At 57.2% G+C, this 22,601-nt stretch overlaps 10 protein-coding genes across 10 annotated transcripts; 5 read left to right on the top strand and 5 right to left on the bottom strand.

Moving 5' to 3' along the window:
• The first annotated feature begins 3,191 nt into the window (after positions 1 to 3,191).
• Positions 3,192 to 4,829, top strand: J3D65DRAFT_46083 (uncharacterized protein). Its single transcript, XM_066796434.1, has one exon. The coding sequence runs from the start codon at positions 3,410 to 3,412 to the stop codon at positions 4,727 to 4,729; it is 1,320 nt and encodes a 439-aa protein (XP_066660229.1). The 5' UTR covers positions 3,192 to 3,409; the 3' UTR covers positions 4,730 to 4,829.
• Positions 4,830 to 4,860: 31 nt separating this feature from the next.
• Positions 4,861 to 5,254, top strand: J3D65DRAFT_611465 (uncharacterized protein). Its single transcript, XM_066798913.1, has one exon. The coding sequence runs from the start codon at positions 4,930 to 4,932 to the stop codon at positions 5,182 to 5,184; it is 255 nt and encodes an 84-aa protein (XP_066660228.1). The 5' UTR covers positions 4,861 to 4,929; the 3' UTR covers positions 5,185 to 5,254.
• Positions 5,255 to 5,324: 70 nt separating this feature from the next.
• On the top strand, positions 5,325 to 7,545 carry J3D65DRAFT_611463 (D-lactate dehydrogenase). Its single transcript, XM_066798912.1, has 3 exons — positions 5,325 to 5,806; positions 5,859 to 7,312; positions 7,369 to 7,545. Exons 1-3 carry the CDS (start codon positions 5,485 to 5,487, stop codon positions 7,435 to 7,437), a joined length of 1,845 nt encoding a protein of 614 aa, XP_066660227.1. The 5' UTR covers positions 5,325 to 5,484; the 3' UTR covers positions 7,438 to 7,545.
• On the bottom strand, positions 7,429 to 9,394 carry J3D65DRAFT_46097 (major facilitator superfamily domain-containing protein; the record flags this gene model as incomplete). The annotated part of the gene is made up of 3 exons (XM_066796435.1): positions 7,429 to 8,569; positions 8,669 to 8,962; positions 9,103 to 9,394. Coding segments are annotated over 3 exons (1,641 nt in total), but the record flags the coding sequence as incomplete, so codon positions are not given.
• Positions 9,395 to 10,352: 958 nt separating this feature from the next.
• On the bottom strand, positions 10,353 to 11,644 carry J3D65DRAFT_643854 (uncharacterized protein; the record flags this gene model as incomplete). Its single annotated transcript, XM_066802111.1, has 6 exons — positions 10,353 to 10,391; positions 10,444 to 10,710; positions 10,763 to 11,028; positions 11,083 to 11,160; positions 11,215 to 11,521; positions 11,600 to 11,644. 6 exons carry the CDS (start codon positions 11,642 to 11,644, stop codon positions 10,353 to 10,355), a joined length of 1,002 nt encoding a protein of 333 aa, XP_066660225.1.
• Positions 11,645 to 12,764: 1,120 nt separating this feature from the next.
• On the bottom strand, positions 12,765 to 16,558 carry J3D65DRAFT_546522 (uncharacterized protein; the record flags this gene model as incomplete). The annotated part of the gene is made up of 6 exons (XM_066796817.1): positions 12,765 to 13,238; positions 13,289 to 14,444; positions 14,548 to 15,472; positions 15,531 to 16,312; positions 16,371 to 16,402; positions 16,463 to 16,558. 6 exons carry the CDS (start codon positions 16,556 to 16,558, stop codon positions 12,765 to 12,767), a joined length of 3,465 nt encoding a protein of 1,154 aa, XP_066660224.1.
• J3D65DRAFT_46012 (uncharacterized protein) lies at positions 16,367 to 17,238 on the bottom strand. The gene is made up of 2 exons (XM_066796431.1): positions 16,463 to 17,238; positions 16,367 to 16,402 (listed from the first exon to the last, which is right to left on the bottom strand). The coding sequence occupies exon 1, from the start codon at positions 17,084 to 17,086 to the stop codon at positions 16,616 to 16,618; it is 471 nt and encodes a 156-aa protein (XP_066660223.1). The 5' UTR covers positions 17,087 to 17,238; the 3' UTR covers positions 16,367 to 16,402; positions 16,463 to 16,615.
• A 658-nt stretch (positions 17,239 to 17,896) lies between these two features.
• J3D65DRAFT_545941 (uncharacterized protein) lies at positions 17,897 to 19,508 on the top strand (the record flags this gene model as incomplete). Its single annotated transcript, XM_066796793.1, has 2 exons — positions 17,897 to 18,024; positions 18,137 to 19,508. The coding sequence occupies 2 exons, from the start codon at positions 17,897 to 17,899 to the stop codon at positions 19,506 to 19,508; spliced, it is 1,500 nt and encodes a 499-aa protein (XP_066660222.1).
• Positions 19,509 to 20,096: 588 nt separating this feature from the next.
• J3D65DRAFT_611444 (SCP2 sterol-binding domain-containing protein) lies at positions 20,097 to 21,613 on the top strand. Its single transcript, XM_066798911.1, has 3 exons — positions 20,097 to 20,261; positions 20,393 to 20,599; positions 21,079 to 21,613. Exons 1-3 carry the CDS (start codon positions 20,246 to 20,248, stop codon positions 21,246 to 21,248), a joined length of 393 nt encoding a protein of 130 aa, XP_066660221.1. The 5' UTR covers positions 20,097 to 20,245; the 3' UTR covers positions 21,249 to 21,613.
• Positions 21,392 to 22,477, bottom strand: J3D65DRAFT_611442 (uncharacterized protein). Its single transcript, XM_066798910.1, has 4 exons — positions 22,414 to 22,477; positions 22,190 to 22,366; positions 21,774 to 22,085; positions 21,392 to 21,723 (listed from the first exon to the last, which is right to left on the bottom strand). The coding sequence occupies exons 2-4, from the start codon at positions 22,364 to 22,366 to the stop codon at positions 21,694 to 21,696; spliced, it is 519 nt and encodes a 172-aa protein (XP_066660220.1). The 5' UTR covers positions 22,414 to 22,477; the 3' UTR covers positions 21,392 to 21,693.
• Positions 22,478 to 22,601: the final 124 nt, after the last annotated feature.

The raw sequence follows: 22,601 nt of genomic DNA, 5'->3' as shown, positions 1-22,601 counted from the left end.
ACTTGAACTTGCTGGAGGTGCAGTGGACGTGGTGGCACCAAATTGGAACGGGTTGCTGCTAGAAGTTGATTGGCTGAACATGTTCCCCGAGTCTGGTTTGCTGAAGGATGCAAAGAGGTTGGAGCCAGATGAGGGCATGGCACTTGAAGCCGACTGCGCAAAGAGATTGTTGGATGCAGGCGGGGGTTGTTTTTGAGGCGACACAGAAGTGTCCATTGCGTCGTTTGCAGGGGCATTGAACGCAGTAGAGGGCGGGCCGCCGAAGCTGAAGCTGAATCCGTTGTTCGCAGGTGCAGGTGCAGGTGCAGGTGCAGGAGTGAAGGCAGAGCTAGAGAAGGGATTGCTTCCTACACCACCTGGAGCTGGTTGGGATGCGCCGGGAAAACTGCTAGACGTCTGAGAGAGGGTGGTCAGCAAGAGAGGCGCTGTAGCGAGAGGCTGAACCTACAGAACCAGCCGGCCTTGTGCGGCCTTTCAAAGGCTTGAGTCTATCATGTGTCAGTCAATCATAGCATTTCAGATGTCAACAGGCTGGTTCGACGACAAGACCACAAAAGTGCGGTGACGTCGAGACCCCTGCCTGTCAGACAAGGAAACGGCAACTAACTTTCTGTTCGCCAACTGCGCTGCCGTGGCCCGCTGGGGCTTCTCATCCGCTGTCTGTTGATTTGCGCCGTCTCCTTGAAATCCACCATCCTTGGACAACTGTATATCAGCGCCGCGTTTGGACATTGTGGCGAAATGGCGAGACCCGGGTCTCCAAATAAAAGGCGGCCGTGTCCGCGTCGCTTTGTCAAGTGGACGAGGTGGTACCGCTGTTCAAGCGGGATTGTGGACGAGGATAGAGCGGCTGATGCGTGGAGACGCGACTGGGGCGGTGATGCGCGTCGTTCGTTGTTGTTTTGCTGGATCGTGGGTCGGCGGTAGAATTTGAGAGGGCAGCAAAGTCCGACACAGCTTGACGGCTGGCTGGGGAAGGGTCGGCAAGGGCTGACAGATGGTTGATGGGGTTGCAAGCGCCGCGCGCAGGTCGGGACACAGAGGTCTATTTGCGCAAACTCGAAGTCAGACCGCGTCTGCGAAACGGGAGACAACACGGACGTCAGAGCTGGGCTGCTGCTGCTGCTGCTGCTGCTGTTCAGCGGAGCCGGAGGCATCGTCGCCGACGGCGGACTATGGTTCTCCCGCTCCGGCGGCAAAGCCTCGGCCATTCCATCGGTGCGGATGCATTCCCGGTCGATGGATTCAGGTCACCAACGGCCACTCACCGCCTGCACTCCGCACTGGACAAGAGCCTCAACAAAGGCAAGGGGTCCAGAGAATGCCTGTCCACTCTTCCGACCAACCACATCTGTCAATTGTCTGATCTTCAGATTCCTCTTGAACTCGGTTGAAATTATTGAAAATGTTTCAAGCCTACCGATGACTACGTGTTGGACAAAGGCCCCTCAGGGAAGAAGTGAGCAAGCACATTGCGCGCTCTTCTTGCAGCTGGTATCAAGGGGTGATTCTATTTTTGATTGGCTGGTGTCAACGACGGCGCATGGGTCACTGGACATGGGCCGGCCCTGACTGGAACCAACATGATGAGGTCAGAATGCGGGCGACAAGAAGCGAGATGGTCGCCGCAGCAAAGGGAGGTCATGTTAGGTCGAAAGAGGCAGACGACGCGGGAAGGAGCCCGAACCAAGGTCTGAGCACTGGCTATAATCTCGCGCCGTGGAAATGGCGAAATGAGCGAGACAGACGCATGTCATGCCATGGCTTCGATGATTATTGTCCCCCTGGACGCAGTGATTGGGGTCTTGGAAGAAGACGAAGATCAGAGGCGATTGGGGCAAGCGGGAAGCGCCGATGGAAGGGTTGCAGAAGCTTCGAGTGGAGACAAGCTGGAGATGGAGTGCTACATGTGGCTAGCATGTCTTTCGTCTAGGACATGATTCAAATCGATGGGGCGCCGTACTATGGACGATGGGCAGCACCGAGACGACAGTCTGCAGTCTGCATGCATGCTGGCGTAGGTAGGTATCCTCTCCAGTAGGCAGGCGGACAAGCGACAAGTGCCGTGATAGGAGAAGGCAGGATGGGCCGAGCTGTGGCCGCGGGAATTCAGAGGAAGGGATCCGGACTTGTCGGGCATACGCCAACGTCTGGCCAGGGAGAGGGTAGGGACGATGATTGGGAGGCAGATGTTCGGAAGCGCATGGCTGAGCCGCAGAGAGGCTGGGCCGCAGCACGTCAGCATTTTCGGCAACGAGACGGTGAGAAGAGGCAAGAAGCTCGGATGGCTGTCAACGTCAACCCCGACGCAGCTACGATGCAATACAGATGGCGATGCGCATTAGCGGCAGTGCGAGGCAGAGAGCGGCGAGGTGGCTAGGGGAGAGCTGGTTAGGTTAGCTTGGCTGGCTGGAGTGAGGTGAGGTGAGGTTGAAGCCCCCACGGTTCGTCCGAAGCAGCGGCGCAGTGGGTGGGTCGCGATGGACACCGCCTTTGACGCAGTGTTGAAGAGATTCTCGTAAAAAGGAAGCCGTTTGCGGAGCAGTCGGATGGGTGAAGAGAGATAGTGAGTGGTGGCTACTGGCTACCGGTAAAACAAGCAAGGAAACCTAGGAAAGTTGGCTTATCCACGTCGAGATAAGCGATGACCAGATCTGCCAAGGAACCAGGCGGGCGGGTGGGCTTGAGTTTCCGGGAGAGCGAGAGGCAGAGAGGAACAGAAGCAGACGACGAGCCAACAAGAGCTCATGTTGAAGTCATAGCTACATGTATGTATGGCTGTCTCTGTTCCACCTCCGCCGTGTCCGTCTCCGGCTCGTCTCGTCTCGTCTCGTCTCGTCTCGTCACCGTCCCCGTCCCCGTCCTCGTCGCTCTGCATGCTCCTCCTGCTGCTCCTCAACCTTAAGTTCCCCGCTCTGCTCCCTGTGTTCTGCCTGTGGTCCGCGAGCAGGCCCGGCCCCGGCACTGTCGTGATAGCCCGCCGGATACCTAATATATCCTGTGCCGTTGGTGAGGCGACGCTGGGGCCTGAGGTGCCCTCCCCCGCTATTTCCTCGACACTCCTCCGCAGGGGGATCCGCCGTCCTCTTTGTTGCGCTGACGCCCACTCCGTTTCGCCCTCGCCCGACTACTCCAACTCACCATCAGCTCAGCGCTGCTCCTCCGCTACATTCTCCACCTCACCTCCACAGCCTCACCCACGCGGCGGAGCACCTCCTCAGCCCTACGCCAACACTCACGCCCACGCCCACGCCCACGCCCACGCCCACGCCCACGCCCACGCCGTCCGCAGCGACTTACGACGACTCCTTCCGTCCCCAGGTCCCAACATCACCCCACGATGCTGCGGTAATAATCGCTTGCGCAATCCACTCTTCACATCATCATCATCATCGCCATCATCGCCATCATGGCCACCTCGCACCCCCGCTATTCGCTCCCTCCTGTTGGACCCAAGCCCTCGTTGAACCGCCACGCGTCTTACACAAGCTCGCCGCGCCTCGACGACCATGCCAGATCCGCTCCAACTGTCCCAACTCACGCCCGTCTGCACAAGCGCGGCACTTCCGACTCTTCTGCTCCTACTGGCAGCCCAACCACCTCGCACTCTCCAGACCTGGCCGTTTTGGCTTCTCGATCAATGGACACCCCCACTTCCTCCTCCCAGGAAGAGGGCCGCCGAAGCCTGGACTTTGTGTCTGCAAGGAGACTGAGGCCATATCTCCGCAAGCTCCACACCAGGGAAGACAACTCACTCGATCTTTCGCTGCCTGCTCCGGACTCTGGAAGTCCTGCCGGCTTAGGCATTCACGACTATGCTACCGGTCCCCGCTCAGTCGCCGACGTGCACTTTGCTTCCGCCAACAGACGGCATAATCACAATCGGTCCACCAGCGGCAATTCGTTGAATTCTGCTAGCTCTGGCGGCCTCCGCCAACCGACGGCTCCCTTTTTGCGCCATACGCCCCGCCAGATTAGCGATTTGAGCGAGCATTCTAGAGCAGGTTCTATCCACGAAGAAAACGACCGCCTGCCTGAAGCAAGCGACATCATGTCCGACGACGAATATGTCTACCGACAAGGCATTTTTGACCCGCAACGGCGCTCTGGCTCCATGTCTTCGTCAACACCCAATGCGCCGGCCCCCATTCACTCGCTTTCGAGTGGTTCCATCAGCCGGATGCCTAGCCGGTCTCAAACGAGCTTGTCCAATCTCTACGACCACACTCGTTCGAGGCGCGACACGATGAAGTCGGACCTTGCTCACTCTCCAAGCTCTCGAACTTCGCTCGACAAGGCCATTGGGTTCGTGCGCGGCCGCGAATCACCAGTTGACCCCGCCTCTCGTGCTGCAAGTATCCGCGCATTGCGCGCAGAGTTTCAAGCCAAAGAGGAAGCCAAAGAGCGCAAGGCTGAAAAAGAGGCATTGCGGAAGCGGGATCGGGAAGAGCGAAAAAGAGCAAAGACCGAGGACCGATATCAAAGACCAGAGATGGAGGAGATCAACGAAAAGACTGTAGACGACCCTCCAGCAATACCTCCGAGGCCCGTATCTGGGCAGACTACTCACCACAATTCCAACGCGCCACCATATGTGTTGCAGAGCAATACCACTCGGACGACGCGAGCTACAGCAAACAAAAAGCGCACTCGCCGGCCTATCAAGGGGAGGTGGGCAGCGTTTGTCGCCTGGTTCCGTACGAGACTGCTCCGGCTGAAGTGCCTATGACGAGGGGCAGGCGGGTTGCTCTCGGCGGACGGTGCACGGCATGTTCCCTGGTCGGCCGGGAGCATTCAGGCAGCGGGGAAGCGTGCCTAGGTTTCGGTTGTGGTTTTCAAAAAGTCTGAAGAGGTTTTGCCCCACCGCGCCGCCTGGGACAGGGCATCGTATTCCATTTTTGGCATTTTCTGATTTGCATTTCTTGATACATGGAACTCTTGGGACGGTGTTTTGGATTTTACAGCGTGGCGTTGACGGGACTTGGGCCGTCGCTCACTTGGATCATTTTTTATTTACTTCTCTGCGTTGTCATCAGCGTGACGCAGACACGGTTGCATTTGTGGGTACAGAGGAACGGCTACCTTTTTGGACTGCGAGACGTTGGCATTCTGTGGCATTTTACAGGACCTAGGCATCTCATCTTGCAAATGTTGAACGTCTTGATTCAGGTGGTTGCGCGTTAGTCAGGTGCAGGCGAACCAACGCGACGTGGCGCGTGTCAGAATACGTATTTTGCGTGAAGATAGGGTTAGGTGTTTGTTTGATGATGCGATGCAAGCAATCCATGGCGTCGAGGTCCAAAAAGGCTGCTGTTCCGCTGCTGCACCACCGAGCTCCACTACTCTGTCGCGGGCGACCTGCCGACGGACCTAACCTTGCCTCAGCTTACCTTGCCCATGCCACCGTATCCTGACCATCAACTCTCTTCCTCCAGCAACCGGCCATGACCATCGCAGCCTGAGAGTCCAGTCCATCCGCCGCCCATGCTTTCGTCCAACACGCTCCGCCTTGCGCTCCACCACCAGCGCTTGGCCGTGGCTCCCCGGCGCTACTCCCCCACTGCCGCCGCCCACAGCTTCTCCGCACCCGCACCCGCAGCATCCTTCCCTCGCAACGTTTCAGGTCTGCAACGAAGATGGAATTCCTCGGGCAAGCCCAGACCCTTCAAGCTGCAGCTCATGGACGTGACCAACCGCCGCGTCCAGAAACAAAAGGAGCTGCAAGCAAAGGGCTTCGATCCGTCCAATCGCGACGGAGGCAATGAAATAGCAAACAAAATTCTTGGCCGCACTGGAATTGCAGTCTGTGAGTTGCTCCCTCTCGTCACCTTGACAATTGCTGACATTGAATCTTCCAGTGGTCTTATTTGGCTTTGTCTGGTGCTACTGGGAAGGCTCGCAACTACATGCGCCGGAAAACACGCATTCGACGTTGCCTCTCGACTCAATTCACAACAAAATCTACCACGATCACTCCAAATTCACATACCAAGCCGCATGGGTGGACTTCAAGGACATTGTTGGCAAGGACAATGTTTCCCTCAACGACGCCGACCTCAAGGCGCACTCGGGCTCCGACTGGTCCACCTACTCGCCGCGCCCGGACGAAGTGCCCTTTCTCATCGTGAGACCGGCCGACACACAAGAAGTGAGCGAGATTATGAAGGTGTGCCATGACCGACGGCTGCCCGTGACGCCATATTCGGGAGGCACGAGTCTGGAGGGGCAATTCACGCCCACGCTCGGCGGCGTGTGCATCGACTTCTGTCGGATGGACCATATCGTCAAGCTCAACAAGGACGACATGGACGTGGTGGTGCAGCCAGCAGTAGGCTGGCAAACATTAAACGAGGAGTTGGAAGAGCACGGGTTGTTTTTCCCTCCCGACCCAGGGCCCGGCGCCCAGATTGGCGGCATGATTGGGACCGGTTGTTCCGGAACCAATGCTTATCGCTACGGCACCATGAAGGATTGGGTTTTGTCGCTGACGGTTGTCCTCGCGGACGGGACCGTTGTCAAGACGAAACAAAGGCCCCGGAAAAGCAGTGCGGGCTACGACCTTACCCGCGTTTTCATTGGCAGCGAGGGTACGCTAGGTTTAGTGACCGAAGCCACACTCAAGCTTACCGTCAAGCCCCTCAACACGTCTGTTGCCGTTTCCAGCTTTAGAAGCATCCGCGAGGCTGCCGATTGCGTGCAAAAGGTGGTCGGCGCCGGCGTGCCCATTGCGGCCATTGAGATTCTCGACGACGTGCAGATGCGCTGCATCAACAACGCAGGCACCACGTCGAAGAAATGGGCCGAAGCCCCAACACTGTTCTTCAAGTTTTCTGGCACGCCTGCCGGCGTCAAGGAGGACATTTCCATTGTGCAAAAGCTCGCAAGGACGAGCGGCAGCAAGACGTTTGAGTTTGCCAGTAGCAAAGACGAGGCTGACACGCTGTGGAGCGCGCGCAAGGAGGCGCTCTGGAGCGACATGGCCATGAAGCGGACGGCGGCCGACCGCGTGTGGACGACGGACGTGGCGGTGCCCATCAGCCGGCTGCCGCAAATCATCGAGGAGACCAAGGCCGACATTGACAAGCACGGCGTGCTGGGCGCCATTGTCGGCCACGTCGGCGACGGCAACTTCCACGCCATCCTCATCTACAACGAGCAGGAGTACGACACGGTCCACGGCGTCGTGCACCGCATGGTCGAGCGCGCCATTGAGATGGAGGGCACGGCGACGGGCGAGCACGGCGTCGGCCTCGTCAAGCGGGATTATCTGCCTCACGAGGTTGGCCAGTCGACTGTGGATCTCATGAGACAGGTGAGCTGTCTGAGCCCGCGTTGTGTTTGAACAGTATACTGACGCATCAACTCTAGATGAAAAAGGCGTTTGACCCGTTCTGCCTGTTGAACTGCGACAAGGTGGTGCGGATGATTAAAGAGTAGAATATATCGTCGTAGAGAAGGGCGGCATTTGTCCTGACATACCGTCTTCTGTCCATAGTAGTAGCGCCGCATCCGCATCAGTGAAAATTCATAGAGGACCTCGCATTCATATCTACGTCCCACATGCCCCCTCGCATCTTGATATTTTTGTCCCCATCCCATCCCACCCCCTCACCCCCCCTATCAACCCACGCACTCCGTCCCCGAATCCTATCCCCATAAAAATAAAACACATACGGCAATGGCGCCAACACCGCACTCACAGCAGCCAGTATCCCCAACGTGCCGCGCACGCCCACGCGCTCATAAAACGGCACGCCCACACTGACCATGGCGCCCGCAGCCACGTAGCGCACCAGCGTGACGCTGGCCAGCGCCGACGCCGACAGGGTCGCGTACGTGTCGATGATGTACAGGTAGGAGGAAATGAAGACGGCCAGGATGCCGTAGCCGAACAGCGCGCTGGCGGCCAGCGGGCTCCAGATGGGGATGCGGGGGGACGCGGTGAGGCCCATCCAGAGGAGGCTGAGCGGGATGGCGATGCTGCCGCCGAGCATGGCGTACCAGAGGCGGAACTCGGGGGGGAGGGCTTTTTGCTGTTGTTGCTGGCCCTGAGTCTTCTCGCCGCCCGCAACCCCAGGGGGCGACCACACCCACCCCCTCTTGGCCCAGCGATACACCAGCGGCGCCAACGCCGTCGCGCCAAACAAGCCCACGGCGATGCCCGCGAAGCAGAAACCCGTCTGCACCTGACTCGTCCCGTACGTGCGGCCAAACACGTAATCAAAGCCGTCCAAAAACATAAACAGCACGACGTAAATGACGGTCAAATACACGCCGATCAAGCCGATGATGGGCTCCGTGGCCGTGAGGACGAACGGCCGGATCAATGCGGCGCGCAGGCGCGAGCCGAACGTGTCGCCGCGCGCCTCGGGCGCCGAGACGTAGCGCGCGTCGTGCGTGAGCTGGCGCAGGTGGTGCGCTTTCCAGCGCAGCAGGACGGGCGCGTAGGTCTCGGGTTGGAAGAGCGTGAGGAGCGTGAGGATGAGGAAGGCCAGGAGGAGGGACGTCCATTCGACCATGCGCCAGGTGACGTGGGGGGAGGTGGCGATGAAGCTGCCGAGGATGGGGCCTGTGGTGTGCGTGGCGGGTTAGTTGATGATAGAGTTATGGGTGGTGGTGTATTTTCAGGGGGCCAGGAGCATCAGGGGAATCATAAAGTCCTACATACCCAAAACCGGCCCCATGAACGCCGCATTGGCAAACACGGGAAACGCATAGACGCGATCAAGCGGACTCCACAAATCCGCAATGCTCCCACCAGCACACGTGAGCGGCGTGCTGCCAAAGAAGCCGGCCAGGAAACGGAACGCGATTTGCGCCCCCGCGTTAGGCGCCAGACCGGCCGCCGCGATGCACACCATGTAGAGTAACAGTGTGCCCACGTAGACGGGGTTGCGGCCCAGCGTCTCGGAGCAGGGCCCCGAGAAGAGGGCGCCGATGCCGAGGCCGACGAGGTAGCGGCCTAGAGGGGAGGGGGTGGTTAGTGGAGTTGGAATGTGGATTGTAAAGGGGCGGTGGTTGTTGAGGGAGTAGGTGGATGATAGTGTAGAAGAAACTGGCAGTCGACGTAGCAAACAGACACACAAACGAAGACAGACTCACCAGTAGCCAGCGTAGCAACCTCCTCACTGACCTCAAAATCCCTCGCCACCTCCTTCACAACCGCACTGTTAATACTGCTCGCAACGCCAACCACAAACGCAATGCCGCCAATCAGCAGCGTCGCCGCGACGCGCGACCACACGCTCCACGTGTGCGGATCCAGCGGATCGCCGTCCTCGTGCTCGACAACAAACACCTTCCCGTCGGCAGCTGACGGCTGCGCCTGCACCGTGATGCCCGACAGCAGCACGCCGAGCGCGTTGGCGTCGCCGTACGTCGACGGCCGCGCGTGGGGGTGGTGCGTCAGTTGGATCTGCAGGTTGAGAGACGAGGATGAGGCGTTGGCTTGGGGTGGGGGTGGAGGAGGAGCAAAAGGGGGAGGCGGTGGATGAGGGGTTGCGGTGCTTTGGGCTGGACCTGTTCGGATCCGCAGGCGTTTGGGTGGACGAGGGGGTCGAGGGGGGTCAGGGGGTTTGGGCTTGTAGCCGGCGTTTTTGGGAGGCGGCGTCGGAGGCCGCGAGTCTCTGCCGTCAATGCTGTTGTTGTCCGAAGAGAGGCGTGTGTGTAATTGTTGGAGAGGTCTGGCTTTTGGCACCAGACAGACTCGTTTTGCGGGTACACTGGCTTGACCACCCTCGAGGTCGAGTTTCTCGTCGTCGTCTTTGCTCTCCCATGTTGACAGATCCGACGTTTGGGTTAACTCGATCGATTTCTCGTCGCTCGGCTCTGTTGCTTCTTCTTCCAGCACTGATAGAGCACCCGTTCTCTCCAAATCTTTTTGTTGTTGCTCCTGTTGCCGCTCGAGTCGCTCGCGGATCTTCCAGTATTGGAGAAACGACTGCATCATGAGTAGTTACAGCCGTCGGTGAAAGAGATGCGCTGTCTTTTGCAAAGGGCGGCATTGCAAAGATGATATGCCTACAAGTTTGGCGCTTAGAGCACCCAGGACGTCGTCGACGCGGAGTCATGGACACCAAAGATGCAGCTGGCTGAACTTGGATTGGATACCTCACTTCAGCGCGGGACGCACAGTGCATATATAAAAGTTCCATCGATCGTAGCGGGCCGGGGTGGACTGAACGGCAGCGATGTAGGGACACGTGAAACATGATGACGCAACAGGGTCGTCCGGCACTTGTGACGGTCTGCAGTCTAGGCTTACTCACTGGCACGGTTCGTGAATAATCATCAGAAAATGAGGCGACTCCTTGTCAAGTGATTATGCAGCATTTCTAAATCGCTCCAACCGTCTAGAACTTGAAAACCTGGTCTTTGCTGTAACCCAGCTCCTGTTGAGAAGTTAGCAACATGCCAAGCGGCTTGGCTTGGATGACAACTTGCCTTGAGCGCACCATCGAGCTCTCCTTGATCGGCTGGGCTCTTCTTGGTGCCAGAGATGGCCTTGTACAGAGGAGGCGGGCCGCAGACGAAGACCTTGACCTTTTCGCCTTCCTTGGGCTCTGGCACCACAGTCTTGATCAGATCCTTGGTGATGACGCCCTTGCCCTGGTTCCAGCCCTCGGGCGGGTTGTTCAAAACGTAAAAGGCGCGGAAGCGCTGGGGGTACGTGTTCTCAAACTCCTGGAGCTCCTTCTTGAGCAAAATGTCCTGGGCAAAACTTTAGCGATTTATTCCCTGCACGAGGCAACCGTCTTCTTACCTGCTCCGAAACGCTTCCGTAGACGAGAGAGATCTTGGTCTTGTCCTCGGGGTTCTTCAAGATGGCGCGGATCAGCTGGTACATGGGCGTGATGCCGGTACCACCAGCAATCAGAGCAATGTGCTCATGCTTGTTGGGCGTCCACGGGTACTTGGGGATAGGGCCTTTGAAGTCGAGGCGCTGGCCAGGCTCCATGTCGTGCATGTACGACGACATGGCTCCATCAGGGTACTTCTTGACAATCAGTTCAAGGTAGCCCCGGGTGTCTGATATACCATCAGCCATTATTCAATTGTGATTCGCGGCGGTCCGAGTCTTACCCTCGTCACTGGTAGGAGTGTAGGGACGAATGACGGGCTTCTCCATCTCAGGACCCTTGAACTTGGTCAGAAGCGCAGCTATTGCCTTGTCAGCTCATCAACTCAAAAGACCGCAGTTCAACCCAAACTTACAGGCGACCTGAAGACCCGAAACATTGTCGCTCTCGGGCAGCGCGAACTTGAACCTCTTGGTGTTGTGGCTCAGGGTCTCAACCTCCTCCAGCTTCAGGGAGATGAAGCCCTGGTCGCCGCCCTTGAAGGCAAGCGAGTCGGCCTTGCCGGGAATGGTTTTGGCCTCTTCTGAGGGAGCGGGAGCAGCAGCCTTAGCGCCTGAACTGCTGTACCACCAAGCACCAGCTCCGGCGGCCGCCGCCACGGTCGCGTAGGCAGCGGCGTTGGAGCTGCTCTTGGGAGACTCACTGGCGTAGCGGCGAACTTGCTGCTCGGCGTCAATGGCTTGTCAGTGAAGCTCTACGTAGAGAAGCTTTGCAGTGGGGCTTGGTTCGATGGAGCTTACAGTCCTCAGCATGTTTGCTGGACGGAAGACCTGGCGCGCGAACATTGTGACGGATGGATATGATGGATGGATTCGGAGGAGATTGGGCTGACAGGAGGTCGGCTTGTTCAGTGGAAGTGAGAGGTGTGAAGATCAGGAACTTCCTTTGAAGTAACGGCCATGACGCAAAACGTCGGAGCTTGGGCCCCGACTGGTCGGCAGCCGAAAGGCCCGCAATTGCTAATCCGCCCAGGCGGACGGGGCATCACGCAACACTCCAGCGACGGCCGAACCACGCCAATGCAAAACACCACCACAAGTCGCAGATTGAAAACGGTCCAGGTAGGAAACGGGAAATCTGGGCTGCAAACCGGCTCGTCAGATGTAGACAAGGCTGAGCAACAATAATGCGGAAAAGCAGCGAACAAGCCGTCTACAGATGGACCGTGCATTTCCCCGTATTCGGCCTCGCCTGCACGTCATGAATACCTTGTAGGCCCTTTTATAGTGAATCTTTGGCTCATGAGTTGCTGGTCACACTGCAGGTGTTTTATTAGCTGTGGAAGACCAGGCCAAGTCACTCACCAGCTCACCCACAGCCAAACAAGATCCATTTGGCATTTGTCCACCGTCTCACAAAAAACACTAGCGAGCGCTTCAACACCTGTATTCGTCCACGCCAAAGCACTACGCGAGGCACCATATCGCTACCCAACACCACCTTGGGCACATGTTCAATGTCAGCTAGGACAGAGTGGCTTCATTCCAACCACCACGGCATCGACACCTTGCACCAGTAGAGCCATAGCTCGACCCCTCTGCTGTAAAAGAGACAGACCATCGACTGTCGACTACGTCTGATCTGGTCCCGATAAAACACATGCTCAAAGTGGGAATGACAGGGGGGAAAACAGGTGCCGCCCAGCGCTAATGGATTCTCCGCAAAAATTCAAACCTACGCCAATATGCCCTGCAACGCCGAACAGCGTATTGATGCAATGCTCACAGCTGGCTGAGGATTTGGCCAGGTCTCAAAATATACAACAACCTCCATGAGCCCAAGCCTTCAGAAAGTTTGGAAAGAAAGAGAACAAAAGCGAAAAATTGCGTCTCGTCCGGTTAAAGCAGCTAGCTCGCTGAAGTGCGATGCGACGACAGTAATCTTCCTGTCTCGAGAACCGGTTCGTCAAGACATTGGTGATATAGGCGACTGAGGCTCTTGCAAAGGAGGTGAAGAAGCAGACGGCTCGTCTTTTGCCCTGGCTTTCGGCGGCGAAGAGGGTGGCGAGCTGCTAGAAGGCTCGGCTTCTTCGGGAATCGGCGGACAGTACGTCTTGAGGACGTGTTTGAGCGCTGGTCGCCGGATAGGCTTGGACAAGAAATAATCCATCCCCGAGTCAAAACAATCCTTGACATTGCTCTCCTCGGCGTAGGCCGTCAGAGCAACAATGGGTGCCGAGTATCCAGCTTCTCGGATAAGTCGTGTCGACTGCAGTCCGTCGAGATTCGGCATTTGAACGTCCATGAAAACCAGATCATATGGATTGTGGTTTTCCATGCTCTCCTTGACCTTGTCGAGAGCTTCCTGACCGTCTTTGGCGATGGCAACATCGTAAATATCTTCGAGCTTGAGCATGCGAAGCACGACTTCTTGATTTGTCTGGGGGCAGAGTCAGCAGTGACAATTGAACAGACGGGCAGGACGCCTACCTTGTTATCTTCGGCAACCAAGACCTTGATTTTGCGATCCCCAGCTTGAGCGACCAGGTGCTGTCTTGCAGCTTCTTGGTCGGTCGGTGACCCTGATGGAGATGGCGCTGCGAAGAAGGGCTGCCGGAGGCCCAGGAGACGGGGCTTTGAGTTGGAGTCGAATGAAACCGGACCACTGGTCACATTGCTGTGAGATGAACAGGTCGGTCTGCTTGCAGTCCAATCGTCGCCCGTACTAAGGGACCGTGAGGTGGTTGTTGCTTCCATAGATTTACTGCTTCGCCGACTGTAGGTGACACTCGCTGCATCTGGGAGATGAGAGCTTGATGCTTCTGAGCTGCCTGCTGAGGTTCCCACATGCCTCAGTGGAATTTCCATGGTAAACGTACTGCCCTGTCCGACAACACTGTTAAGCTTGATGGAGCCTTTCATCAACGAAGCCAGCTGCGAGCAGATTGCTAAGCCAAGCCCTGTGCCTCCGAACTTCTTGCTCAGTCCAAGGTCACCTTGCATGAATGGCTCGAATATCCTTTGCTGCATGCTCTCTGCAATGCCGGGGCCCGTGTCTTTTACGTCAAACTCGAACATGAGGGTTGGTCCTGGTGGGGGTGATGGGGCTGCCTGTGTCTCCATGATGTGAGCATACGGCCCTGGCTTCTGAGGGTTGATTTGGTTTGCCGTAGACATGTTCCTCGTCGTTGCTCCCGATGACGTAGAGCCGACGGATCCTCTGCCACGGGCCCTTGGGCTGCGATTGGATCCCCGCCTGGGCAGTTGAGAACTGAGCGAGCTCCGACTCGTTCGACTTCTCGTGGTAGGCGTTGTGACGCCATTGCAGCGCATCGTGCAGACCACCGTTCCACCGGCTGGAGTAAATTTGAGGCTGTTCGAGATCAAGTTGATGAGAACCTGAACGATTCTGTGTTGATCTCCCCAAAGAACCATGTGACCCACATTACGGATCCCCAATGGTGATGGACCTCTTTCTTCCGGGGTGAGATCTTCTAGATCATTTGGGCCTTCAAACTTGACAGAAAGGCTGATATTGTTCTCCCGCGCTTGCTTGTCGAAAATTGCCAAGAGCTGCGTGCTCACATCGCGAAGGCGAAACTCCTTTTCGTCGAGGCTGAGTTGTTGGTGGCCGATTTGGTTCTTGCTGTTTTCCAGTTAGCGTGCAAGTCTAACTTTTGATGCACCTGAAAAAGACGGGAATAGTCTCAGCCAATGCGACACAAGGTCCTGGGAGCGATTATGCTTACCTGAAAGTCAGAAGGTCCGTCAAGAGATTCAACAGGAGGTCTCCGCTTCGATATATGATGCCCAGGGACTTTTTGATCTTCTGTGGGTCGTCCTCTGACATGCAGACTGCCGTCATTCCCAAAATGCCATTCAGCGGAGTCTTCAGCTCGTGCGAAAGATTGGCAATAAAGAGCGTCTTGCTCTCATTGGCGGCCTCTGCTGCTTTCATGGCCTCCTCTAGCTCCATGGTGCGCTGCTTCACCCTTTCCTCCAGCTTCTCATACTGTATCTTCAATTCGTCCGTCATCTCGTTGAAGACGGTCGTAAGTTCTGTCAGCTCGTCGTAAATGAAGTGCTTGCCTTCTTTGACTTTCCCAGGGATTCTGAATAGGCGACGCTTGTCGGAGTCCTCGTAGTCTTGTGCTGGCTTGGATTTCTTGCGACCCCAGAATTTGAGTTTTGCAAAAAACTTCCTCTTACGCGCAGCTGCTGCAGAGGCTTCATCTGGTCCGTCGAATTTGCCAGGGTCCAGGTTCTTGTCGTCGACGATGTAGGCATTCGTAGAGAGACGCGTTGCATCTCGGAGCCGGCGTATAGGCCGACTGAAATAGTGGGCGATGGGATAAATCAAGAGAGCCATGGCTCCGGTCGTCCCAAAGACACAGGCGAGGAGGATTTTGCGCAGTTTGTAAATCGGCTGCCACACTTCGGCGTGAGACACCTCGACCAGAACCACCCAATCGCACAGAACAGTATCCGGCATGGCATATCCAACCGCCAGGACGTCGCCTTCTTCGTTTTTCGTCGAAACCATGCTCCCGGAGTTATTCTCATCTCCATTTTGGACTGTAAGGACCTTCTTCACGGCTGGATATTTGCTGTAGTCAAACGGCATGGTCGAATTGTCCTCGCCGAAGATGTGGGAGCTATGTCGTTTATATGAGTCTGGAAAAAAGAGATTAGTTCGATGTAGAGGTACTTGTCTTCTCTGAGCGCATCTTACTTTTACCATAAGGCTGGATGACGAATCTGACAAGCTCGGACTCGGGAGCAGTTCCTCTGTCGTCGTCGTAGAGTACACCGGGCGGAAAATGATTAGTCACTTCCGTTGGTCCAACGATTACGGTGGAGCTCGACAGCCCCATGCCAGCGGTGCTGTTTATGACCTGGTATATTAATCTTGCATCCAGAACGACAGTGATCCAGCCCAGCACATCATCGGCTGATGTGTTGTTGATAACGGGGGTTGTCAAGGAGAGCAAGGCAAACGAAGAATTGAGCTCCCATGGACCGAGAAGGAGACTACCCGTATTGTTGAGATTTTGATTGCCAAAATGCGCAATGGTCAATTCGGAACCATCTTGCATGCCTTGGGTGGAGAAAGTCAGATTTGGATACAGCCTTGAAGGATAGCCTCGGTCAGGGTCGCCCAAGTGGACTTCGGTTCCGTTGGCATGTTGAGCTGGGAGCGGTAGTTTTCCTAGAGCCGACGTTGCAGTTGCCTTGATGACGGAGGTGTTTGAAGCGGGTCCATCGTAGGTCTTTGGCCACAGTTGGGCTTGCAACAAGAGGTTTGTCCCGCCATCGAAAACGGCCGACAGATCAGTTTCGGCGTTGTTCCAGTCGAAGTTCGCTCTGTAGGAACCATCGCCTTCGTTGTATCTTTTCAATGAATCTTGTATGACGATCCGGCTCGCGACGCCCCCAGCAAGCGATTGCATGAGCAAAAAGTTCGAAGCTAGTTGCGCTGCTTTGAGCGAAGCCGTCAGGGTCAATCTGGAAGCCCTGCGCGGATTTAGTGACGAGGCTTGGGGTTGTGTTGAGGCGCGTCTGCCTGACTGACCTAATTCCGAGAACAAAGTTGTGGTTCGTCACCTAGTTGGAAAGGCGTGAGATTCGTACAGAGGCCGGAGGAGCAGGAGCAAAAACACATACCCATGTTGCGATTGATATGACGGCGAGGGCGAGCAGCGACGTCAGCAGTACCAGCAAGCCGAGCTGCTCCCGGATGGGAATGCGCATCTTGAACATTTGCGAAAAAGTCCCGGGGGATCAGGGGACTTTTTGGCGCGGCGAGAACGGGAGAGGTCAGCTAATGACGCCGTGCAGGGGAGAGTAGCTAAAGAGGGTAGCGAGGAGGTTGTAGAAGAGCCATGTCTTGGCTGATTCGGGGAGCTGAAGCGAGCACGACGTCTTGGGTGACAGTGTCTTGAAAACAAGGCCGCACGCGGAGTGGAGTGGAGCGAGTGGAGAGAGAACGAGGAAGGGCAAGGGGAAGGGGAAATGGGCGGAAGCTGGAGCTGGAGCGAGCGGATAGGGCGAAGGAGTGGACTGTGGCAGAAGCGAAGCGACGTCCAGCGCTGGAGAGGGCGAGGCGGAGGGGACAGCCCAGGGCGGCAGGAGGACGAGGGCGAGGGCGAGGGCGAGGGGATGTGGACGTCGAGGGAGGAGGGTGGTCGGTGAGTGAGACAAGTGAGGATGCGGAGACACAGAAAGCCAGGCAAGGCCGGAATGCGTGCTCTCGTCTGCTCTCACCGTCTGGCTGGCTTCATCACCCATGAGGATAGCTGGAGTTAGGTTCCTGTCACTAGGTACAGGCCCGAGGGAGAGCCACCATCAGCCACAGGAGGGGGAGGGAGGGACTCGACTGCGAGGTGAGGTGAGATGTTCCCTCTGGCCTCTGGGCCTCGCCTCATGCTCGTGCCCCGACAAGGCGACTGCCGTGCATTGATATGTATGTATGCGGCCGGTGGGCATGCCGTGCAGCTCCCTGACCTGCTTCAATTCCAGGTTGCATCCGGATTGTCGTTGTTTCGGCCACGCGTGCGGTCCGGCTCCGTTTGCAGCCCAGGTTTCCTTACGGTTAAAGCAGCCTAGCCTCGTGCTGCGGTGGGTGGAAGTGCGGTGGAGAATGCCACCCCAGGCGCCATCGAGAAAACATTCTACCGAAGCATTCATCGAGAGACCCCGCTCGACTGAATGGCCTTTGATTCCACCAACCTACATGTAACGGGGGAGTGTCTCGAAACAATGCAGCGTCCCGGCAGCCATTGGCCCTCTCTCTGCCTCCGTTAGCCGCCGTCCATGCACCCCACTCCCCACCACGTCCAGTCATCGCGTCCATCACGTATTTATTTCTCCTCCACGACCGCGCAACTTTCGCGACTTCGTGCCTCTTCTTCCCCTCTTCCGACTTCCGCCTGCCATTCCGTTGACTCATACCTGCGTCGAGCTGCCGAGAAAATGCCCAAAAATGGTTTGCCGGGTCCTGCCTTGCGCTCCTCAGGCCTCTCTTCTCTTCAACACCACTGCTACGGGTAGCAGTCCTTCATTCCTCTTGTCAATACTTACAAACTTTATTTCTCGCCCATGAATCACTCCACTCCGCAGTCGTTGGCCCGCAAGGTTTCTACCGACACTTACAGGAGCAATGGCAGCGCCAACACCAACGGTAGCCAGTCTTCCAAGAAACTTCTCTTTGGAGAGATTCCGACCCCGTCTTCGGCTGGAAGTCGATGTGAGTCTCCTGGTCTCCCTCCTGCTCCAATTGCTGATTTCCTAAGCGCTGCATTCGAATACGTCTTTGTGCAGCCTCGTCATGTCCAACAGCCCGGCATTCCTTCGGTTCTGGTTGTCGGACGAATGCCGTGACCGTTTTCTTTCCCACGTAAATCGCCCTGAGCTCTCGGCTCTCCGTCTCGTCTGTCACGACTGCAGCACCCGAGTCGCGCCCTTTCTTTTCGAGGAGCTTTCTGTCGCTTTCAAGCCGAGCAGCTTTTCCAAAACCACTAGGATGGAAGCATTGGAGCGCATTGGCCACCATGTCCGCACTTTCAACTTTCGAATGCTCCGCACGCCGGCAACCTTTTTGCCTCCTGTGATCGACCCCGCTACCGGAGAGCAGATATCTCTTGACTACGAGCCGCAAGTTCCAAACTCTTCGGCGACCTCTGGCCGAGCAAAACAGCCAAAGTACGGCACGTGGGAATTGACGGACCTCCTTGTCAAGCAATACCCACCGCTCTTCCATGCGGCAACAAACGTGCCTGCTTTTATCCGTGCTCTTACTGCCATGCCATTCCTTTCCCACTTGAGCATCGACTGCCCCAATCAAGACGCTGCGCCATGTAGTGGCCGCACTGCAGTGGATTACGCCTTGATATCTTTGAGAATGGCCGTTGAGAGGGCGCCCTTGCAGGACCTCGACACACTTACTCTGACGGCAATGCATCCGGCTGGACTGCTCTATCTCCGGCCAAACATGGGACCAGGATCAACACCGGCATCGACCAAGCGCTGGGGACAGATTCGCAATTTGACCATGAACATGGAGCCTTCTCCTGGGCTCTCGCACGCCGAGCATATGCGCATTCTCAACTCGTATCTCCGCCAGTTTGCGCATGGCGTCACGAGATTCCACTTCCGCTGGCTTGGCGAGAAGGGACCTTCTCCGCTCTCTCTCGGTCGCGAGTCCTCCAAGCGTCCACAACATGGCGGAGCCGGCCATCATGGCAGCCATGGCAAAAGTAGCAAGGATAGGACTGGCCCACGTACGCTACGCTTCGCCAAACTGCGTGACATGGAGCTTGAAAACGCCGTCATGGACGCGTCTCAAATCAGCGCCTTCATCGACCGGCACCGCCGCACGCTGGTCGACTTCAACTTCGAGGCTATCACGCTGCGCAGCGGGACGTGGGACGACGCGCTGGCGCCACTGACCAAGATGGCGGGCAACGAGGCATGGAAGCAACGCCGCGGCGGCGGCGGAGAGCAGCACGAATTCATGGACGTGCCAATCGTGCTGAGTCCAGTGGGCCTGAGGCCGGAGCAGCTGGCCGCCGCTGGCAAAGGAGTGAGGCTCACCAAGATTGAGCGCTGGCTGGGTACGTGCAAGACGGCGGCCAGGGCCAAGGAGCAGATTAAAGGCTGCGAAGAGCACATGCGCAAGTTTTTGCGGGGAGCCGCTTTCCCCTGGCGCTAAGGCTAGGCGCTTGTTTACATGTACCGTTGCTGCTGTTTGGATACCTTGGTGGTCACGACGGCAGGATGCGGGCGTCGGTTGGAGTCTTGGGAGGAATCGGAGCACATGGCGACGCGGTGTTTTTGCTGGAACGGGTAGAGGCGGCGGAAAACGTGACGGTCGGTACGGTCTGGTCTGGTCTGGTCTGGTCTCGAGCGGCGTTATGAAGAGAGGAAGTTGGGGGTCCATGGTCAGGGGAGCTAACAACGGACTGGGTTGAACTTACGACTGACGAATGCCGGACGACACACGCGCCCAACGACTGCCTTTGGCTTTTTTCTTTTCTTTCGATGGACATCCATCCTCAGGGAATATGGTACTTACGCGAGGAAGACTCTCGTTCATAGTGTCATCCATCCACGTTTTACGGCCGTACAAACAGCAGCAGTCAAAGCCGTTGTGACTTGTGAGAGAGGCAGGCCGAAGAAGCCCAGAAGCACACCGACGGAGCGCACGTGCCCCAAGCTTCCGCATCGAGCACCGGCACGTTGCCTCGGCCCTTTCACATGCCAGAGGCAGAGCTAGAGCTGTCGAGGTCGTCATCGTGGACACCGAACTCCCGACTGCCTGACCATCCCGTAAGCCCTGATAAAACCGCCATACGACTCTACCTGTTTCCCCGAATCCTCACCCGCTTCTCCGCGCCCTCGATCCACTCCTCCACCGACTTCCCCACGCAACCCGAGTTTTCCACCACCATGTCTCTCAAGAGCGGTACGCATCTCAGCTCCCCTGCGCTTCCCCCACAACACCCTGCATTCCTCGACAGCTCCTCGGCACGAAGACCGACAGACGATCCCTTCATTCTTGCATCCAGCGTTTGTACTGACAGGGCGGCCATGTAGACAAGATCCCCTCGTCGGCGGCCTTTGACGCCATCGCCTCGGCCCTGTCCAACGACGCCGACAAGAAGGACGCCATCAAGAAGGGCGGCGCCATCTTCGCCTTCACCATCAAGAACAAGGCCGGCGAGAGCGACAGCTGGTATATTGATCTGAAGAAGACGGGCGCGGTGGGCAAGGGTGCGGCGCCCGAGGGTGGAAAGGCTGACGGTGAGTCTCCTGCTTCGATGCTGGCTCGGTTTGCTCGTCGGTGGTTGGTTGCTGTCACAGTCTGGCCGCGTGGAGTGGGAGATACCAGGCGTCTGCTGTCATGCTCAGCTCGAGCGCGTGGTCGTCTTCACAGGCCGCCTCCTCTGGTGCCTGAGAGCGCTCTGCTGCCGGTCTGGGTCTGCTGAGGTCTGGGGCTCGAGCGCGACATGTTCGGTTGCTTCCGGCTTCGGTCATCGGCGAATCCGCGGCGCTGCGCTGCGCTGCAACGGATCTGGCTGGGTCTGGGGAAGCTGGGTCTGGGGAAACTGGGACGCATCCACTCTTGCATGGCACGCTTGCCAACATGACGGGGCGAGCTACCCATCACCTCCTCACCACCTTGCCTCTCTTGACCAGCGCCAACGTCGAGCAAAGCGGGCGAGACACGCGCTTTTGTCGTCATTTCAAAAGTGATTCGCTGACATGCTCCCTCGCCACAGTCACGCTCCTCATGTCCGACGACGACTTCTCCAAGCTCATCTCCGGCAAGGCAAACGCGCAGAAGCTCTTCATGTCGGGCAAGCTGAAGGTCAAGGGTGACGTCATGAAGGCCACCAAGGCCGAGCCCATTCTCAAGAAGGCCTCGCAGACCGCCACGGCCAAGCTGTAAGCTATCTGTTGCTGTCCGCCACCTCGTCCGACTGCCGTCTTCTCGGGCCGTTCTTTCCATGTCTTGTATGTATTTGGGATCTCATTTTGGGGGAAATCTACGAGCTAAGGGTTGGGCCTCTGTCTTTGCTTGGGACATCATCTGCCGCTTGTGATGGTACGTAGCTATTCCATTGGGTGAATGGCACGGGTTGTTTCACCAAGAATTGAGAAATTTCAGTTGTCTCCTGTGTGAAAGATGCCTTGTCTTGCTCAGCTCCAACTTTGAGATGAACACCGTTTGTTGAACATCCTGAGGGAGTGGCAGTTGTGAGCCATGTCAAAAAGGCAGGCTTCGATTCTTGTCCGCTAAAATTGACATTGTACACGTCGCGAACAGAGAGCTCCAGGCGTAGTCTTTCAGTTTAAAAAAAGTGAGACGACCCCGAAAATCTAAACTCTTGAATCTACCACTTGTCTTCACCTTCCTTCCTAGCCTGCAAGATTGTTAGCCATTTTCTTGCTCGTCGCCTCAGGTCAAACTCACCGGCAGAGCTCCAGGTCCACCCAGTTCCTTCTCCAAGCCATCAACAAAGGTCCGAGGCGCACTGGGCTTGTCCGGGTACAACTGCTTGACAGTGTAGCAGAAGCCGGTAAAGGTGGCGACGAAAGTGCCAAACAAGACCCAGCCCCAGCCCGCCGAGAAGTGGGTGTAGTCCCAGGTGCTGAACATGCCGTAAATGTCATTGTCCTCGTGCATGGGCTCGCCAAAGTTGCGGCGCTCCTGCTTGTCCCACCAGTCTCCGTAAGGGTCGCGGTGTTGGCGCTTCACAGGCGGAGGGTTGATGTATCCGCCATTCTACTTGCCGGAATATAGCTGTTAGCCGACTTGGTCCATGCGGCGCGGCATGTTCAGGAGCACGGCGGCGCTGCCGCTGGGGAGCGGTTGTCGCAAAGACTGACCATGAACGGGTCCTGCAGATCAGGATCGATGTTTGGGTCGAGCACGAACTCGGGCTCCGGTGGGGCTTGCGAGGCATATCGGACCTGGAGGCGCGAGGTGTTGGTGAGGGCAGGACGCAGGGCCCGGGTCAGTGGCCGAGCAGCGGCCGCCGGGGCAGCAATTCGTCGAAAGAGCATCTGGACGCGTCAGCGCGTGAGGTTGGAGGATGGGCAGTGGCACCGACGATGCGAGCAGATGGGCAATGGGCTCGACGGGCAGACGAGCACCAGCGGCGGCGATGGTGGTGGTAACCTGAGGTCACCGAGGAGCTGTCGGGGTAGACGGCCGGTCCTTGCGCGGCTTGGCGGCGGGTCCCCGGGCGATTGTGGGCTGCCTTTCGCCCACGCACGCACGCACATCTCTTCTTCTCAC

The sequence above is a fragment of the Phyllosticta citribraziliensis genome (genome assembly GCF_038025025.1).
Source record: "Phyllosticta citribraziliensis strain CPC 17464 chromosome Unknown J3D65scaffold_1, whole genome shotgun sequence".
NCBI lineage: Eukaryota > Fungi > Ascomycota > Dothideomycetes > Botryosphaeriales > Phyllostictaceae > Phyllosticta > Phyllosticta citribraziliensis.
Note: the sequence above shows the minus strand (reverse complement) of the source record. Positions and strands in the feature narration are given on the sequence as shown.

Bases quoted from the DNA above. Each gene is read 5' to 3' on its own strand.
- J3D65DRAFT_46083 (XM_066796434.1), top strand. From the start codon at position 3,410: ATGGCCACCTCGCACCCCCGCTATTCGCTCCCTCCTGTTGGACCCAAG.
- J3D65DRAFT_611465 (XM_066798913.1), top strand. From the start codon at position 4,930: ATGGAACTCTTGGGACGGTGTTTTGGATTTTACAGCGTGGCGTTGACG.
- J3D65DRAFT_611463 (XM_066798912.1), top strand. From the start codon at position 5,485: ATGCTTTCGTCCAACACGCTCCGCCTTGCGCTCCACCACCAGCGCTTG. The intron at 5,807-5,858 runs GTGAGTTGCTCC...TGAATCTTCCAG, and splicing joins CCGCACTGGAATTGCAGTCT to TGGTCTTATTTGGCTTTGTC. The intron at 7,313-7,368 runs GTGAGCTGTCTG...CATCAACTCTAG, and splicing joins CTGTGGATCTCATGAGACAG to ATGAAAAAGGCGTTTGACCC.
- J3D65DRAFT_46012 (XM_066796431.1), bottom strand. From the start codon at position 17,086: ATGGGTGATGAAGCCAGCCAGACGGTGAGAGCAGACGAGAGCACGCAT.
- J3D65DRAFT_611444 (XM_066798911.1), top strand. The intron at 20,600-21,078 runs GTGAGTCTCCTG...CCCTCGCCACAG, and splicing joins CGAGGGTGGAAAGGCTGACG to TCACGCTCCTCATGTCCGAC.
- J3D65DRAFT_611442 (XM_066798910.1), bottom strand. From the start codon at position 22,366: ATGCTCTTTCGACGAATTGCTGCCCCGGCGGCCGCTGCTCGGCCACTG. The intron at 22,086-22,189 runs GTCAGTCTTTGC...TCCGGCAAGTAG, and splicing joins ATCTGCAGGACCCGTTCATG to AATGGCGGATACATCAACCC. The intron at 21,724-21,773 runs GTGAGTTTGACC...ACAATCTTGCAG, and splicing joins GTGGACCTGGAGCTCTGCCG to GCTAGGAAGGAAGGTGAAGA.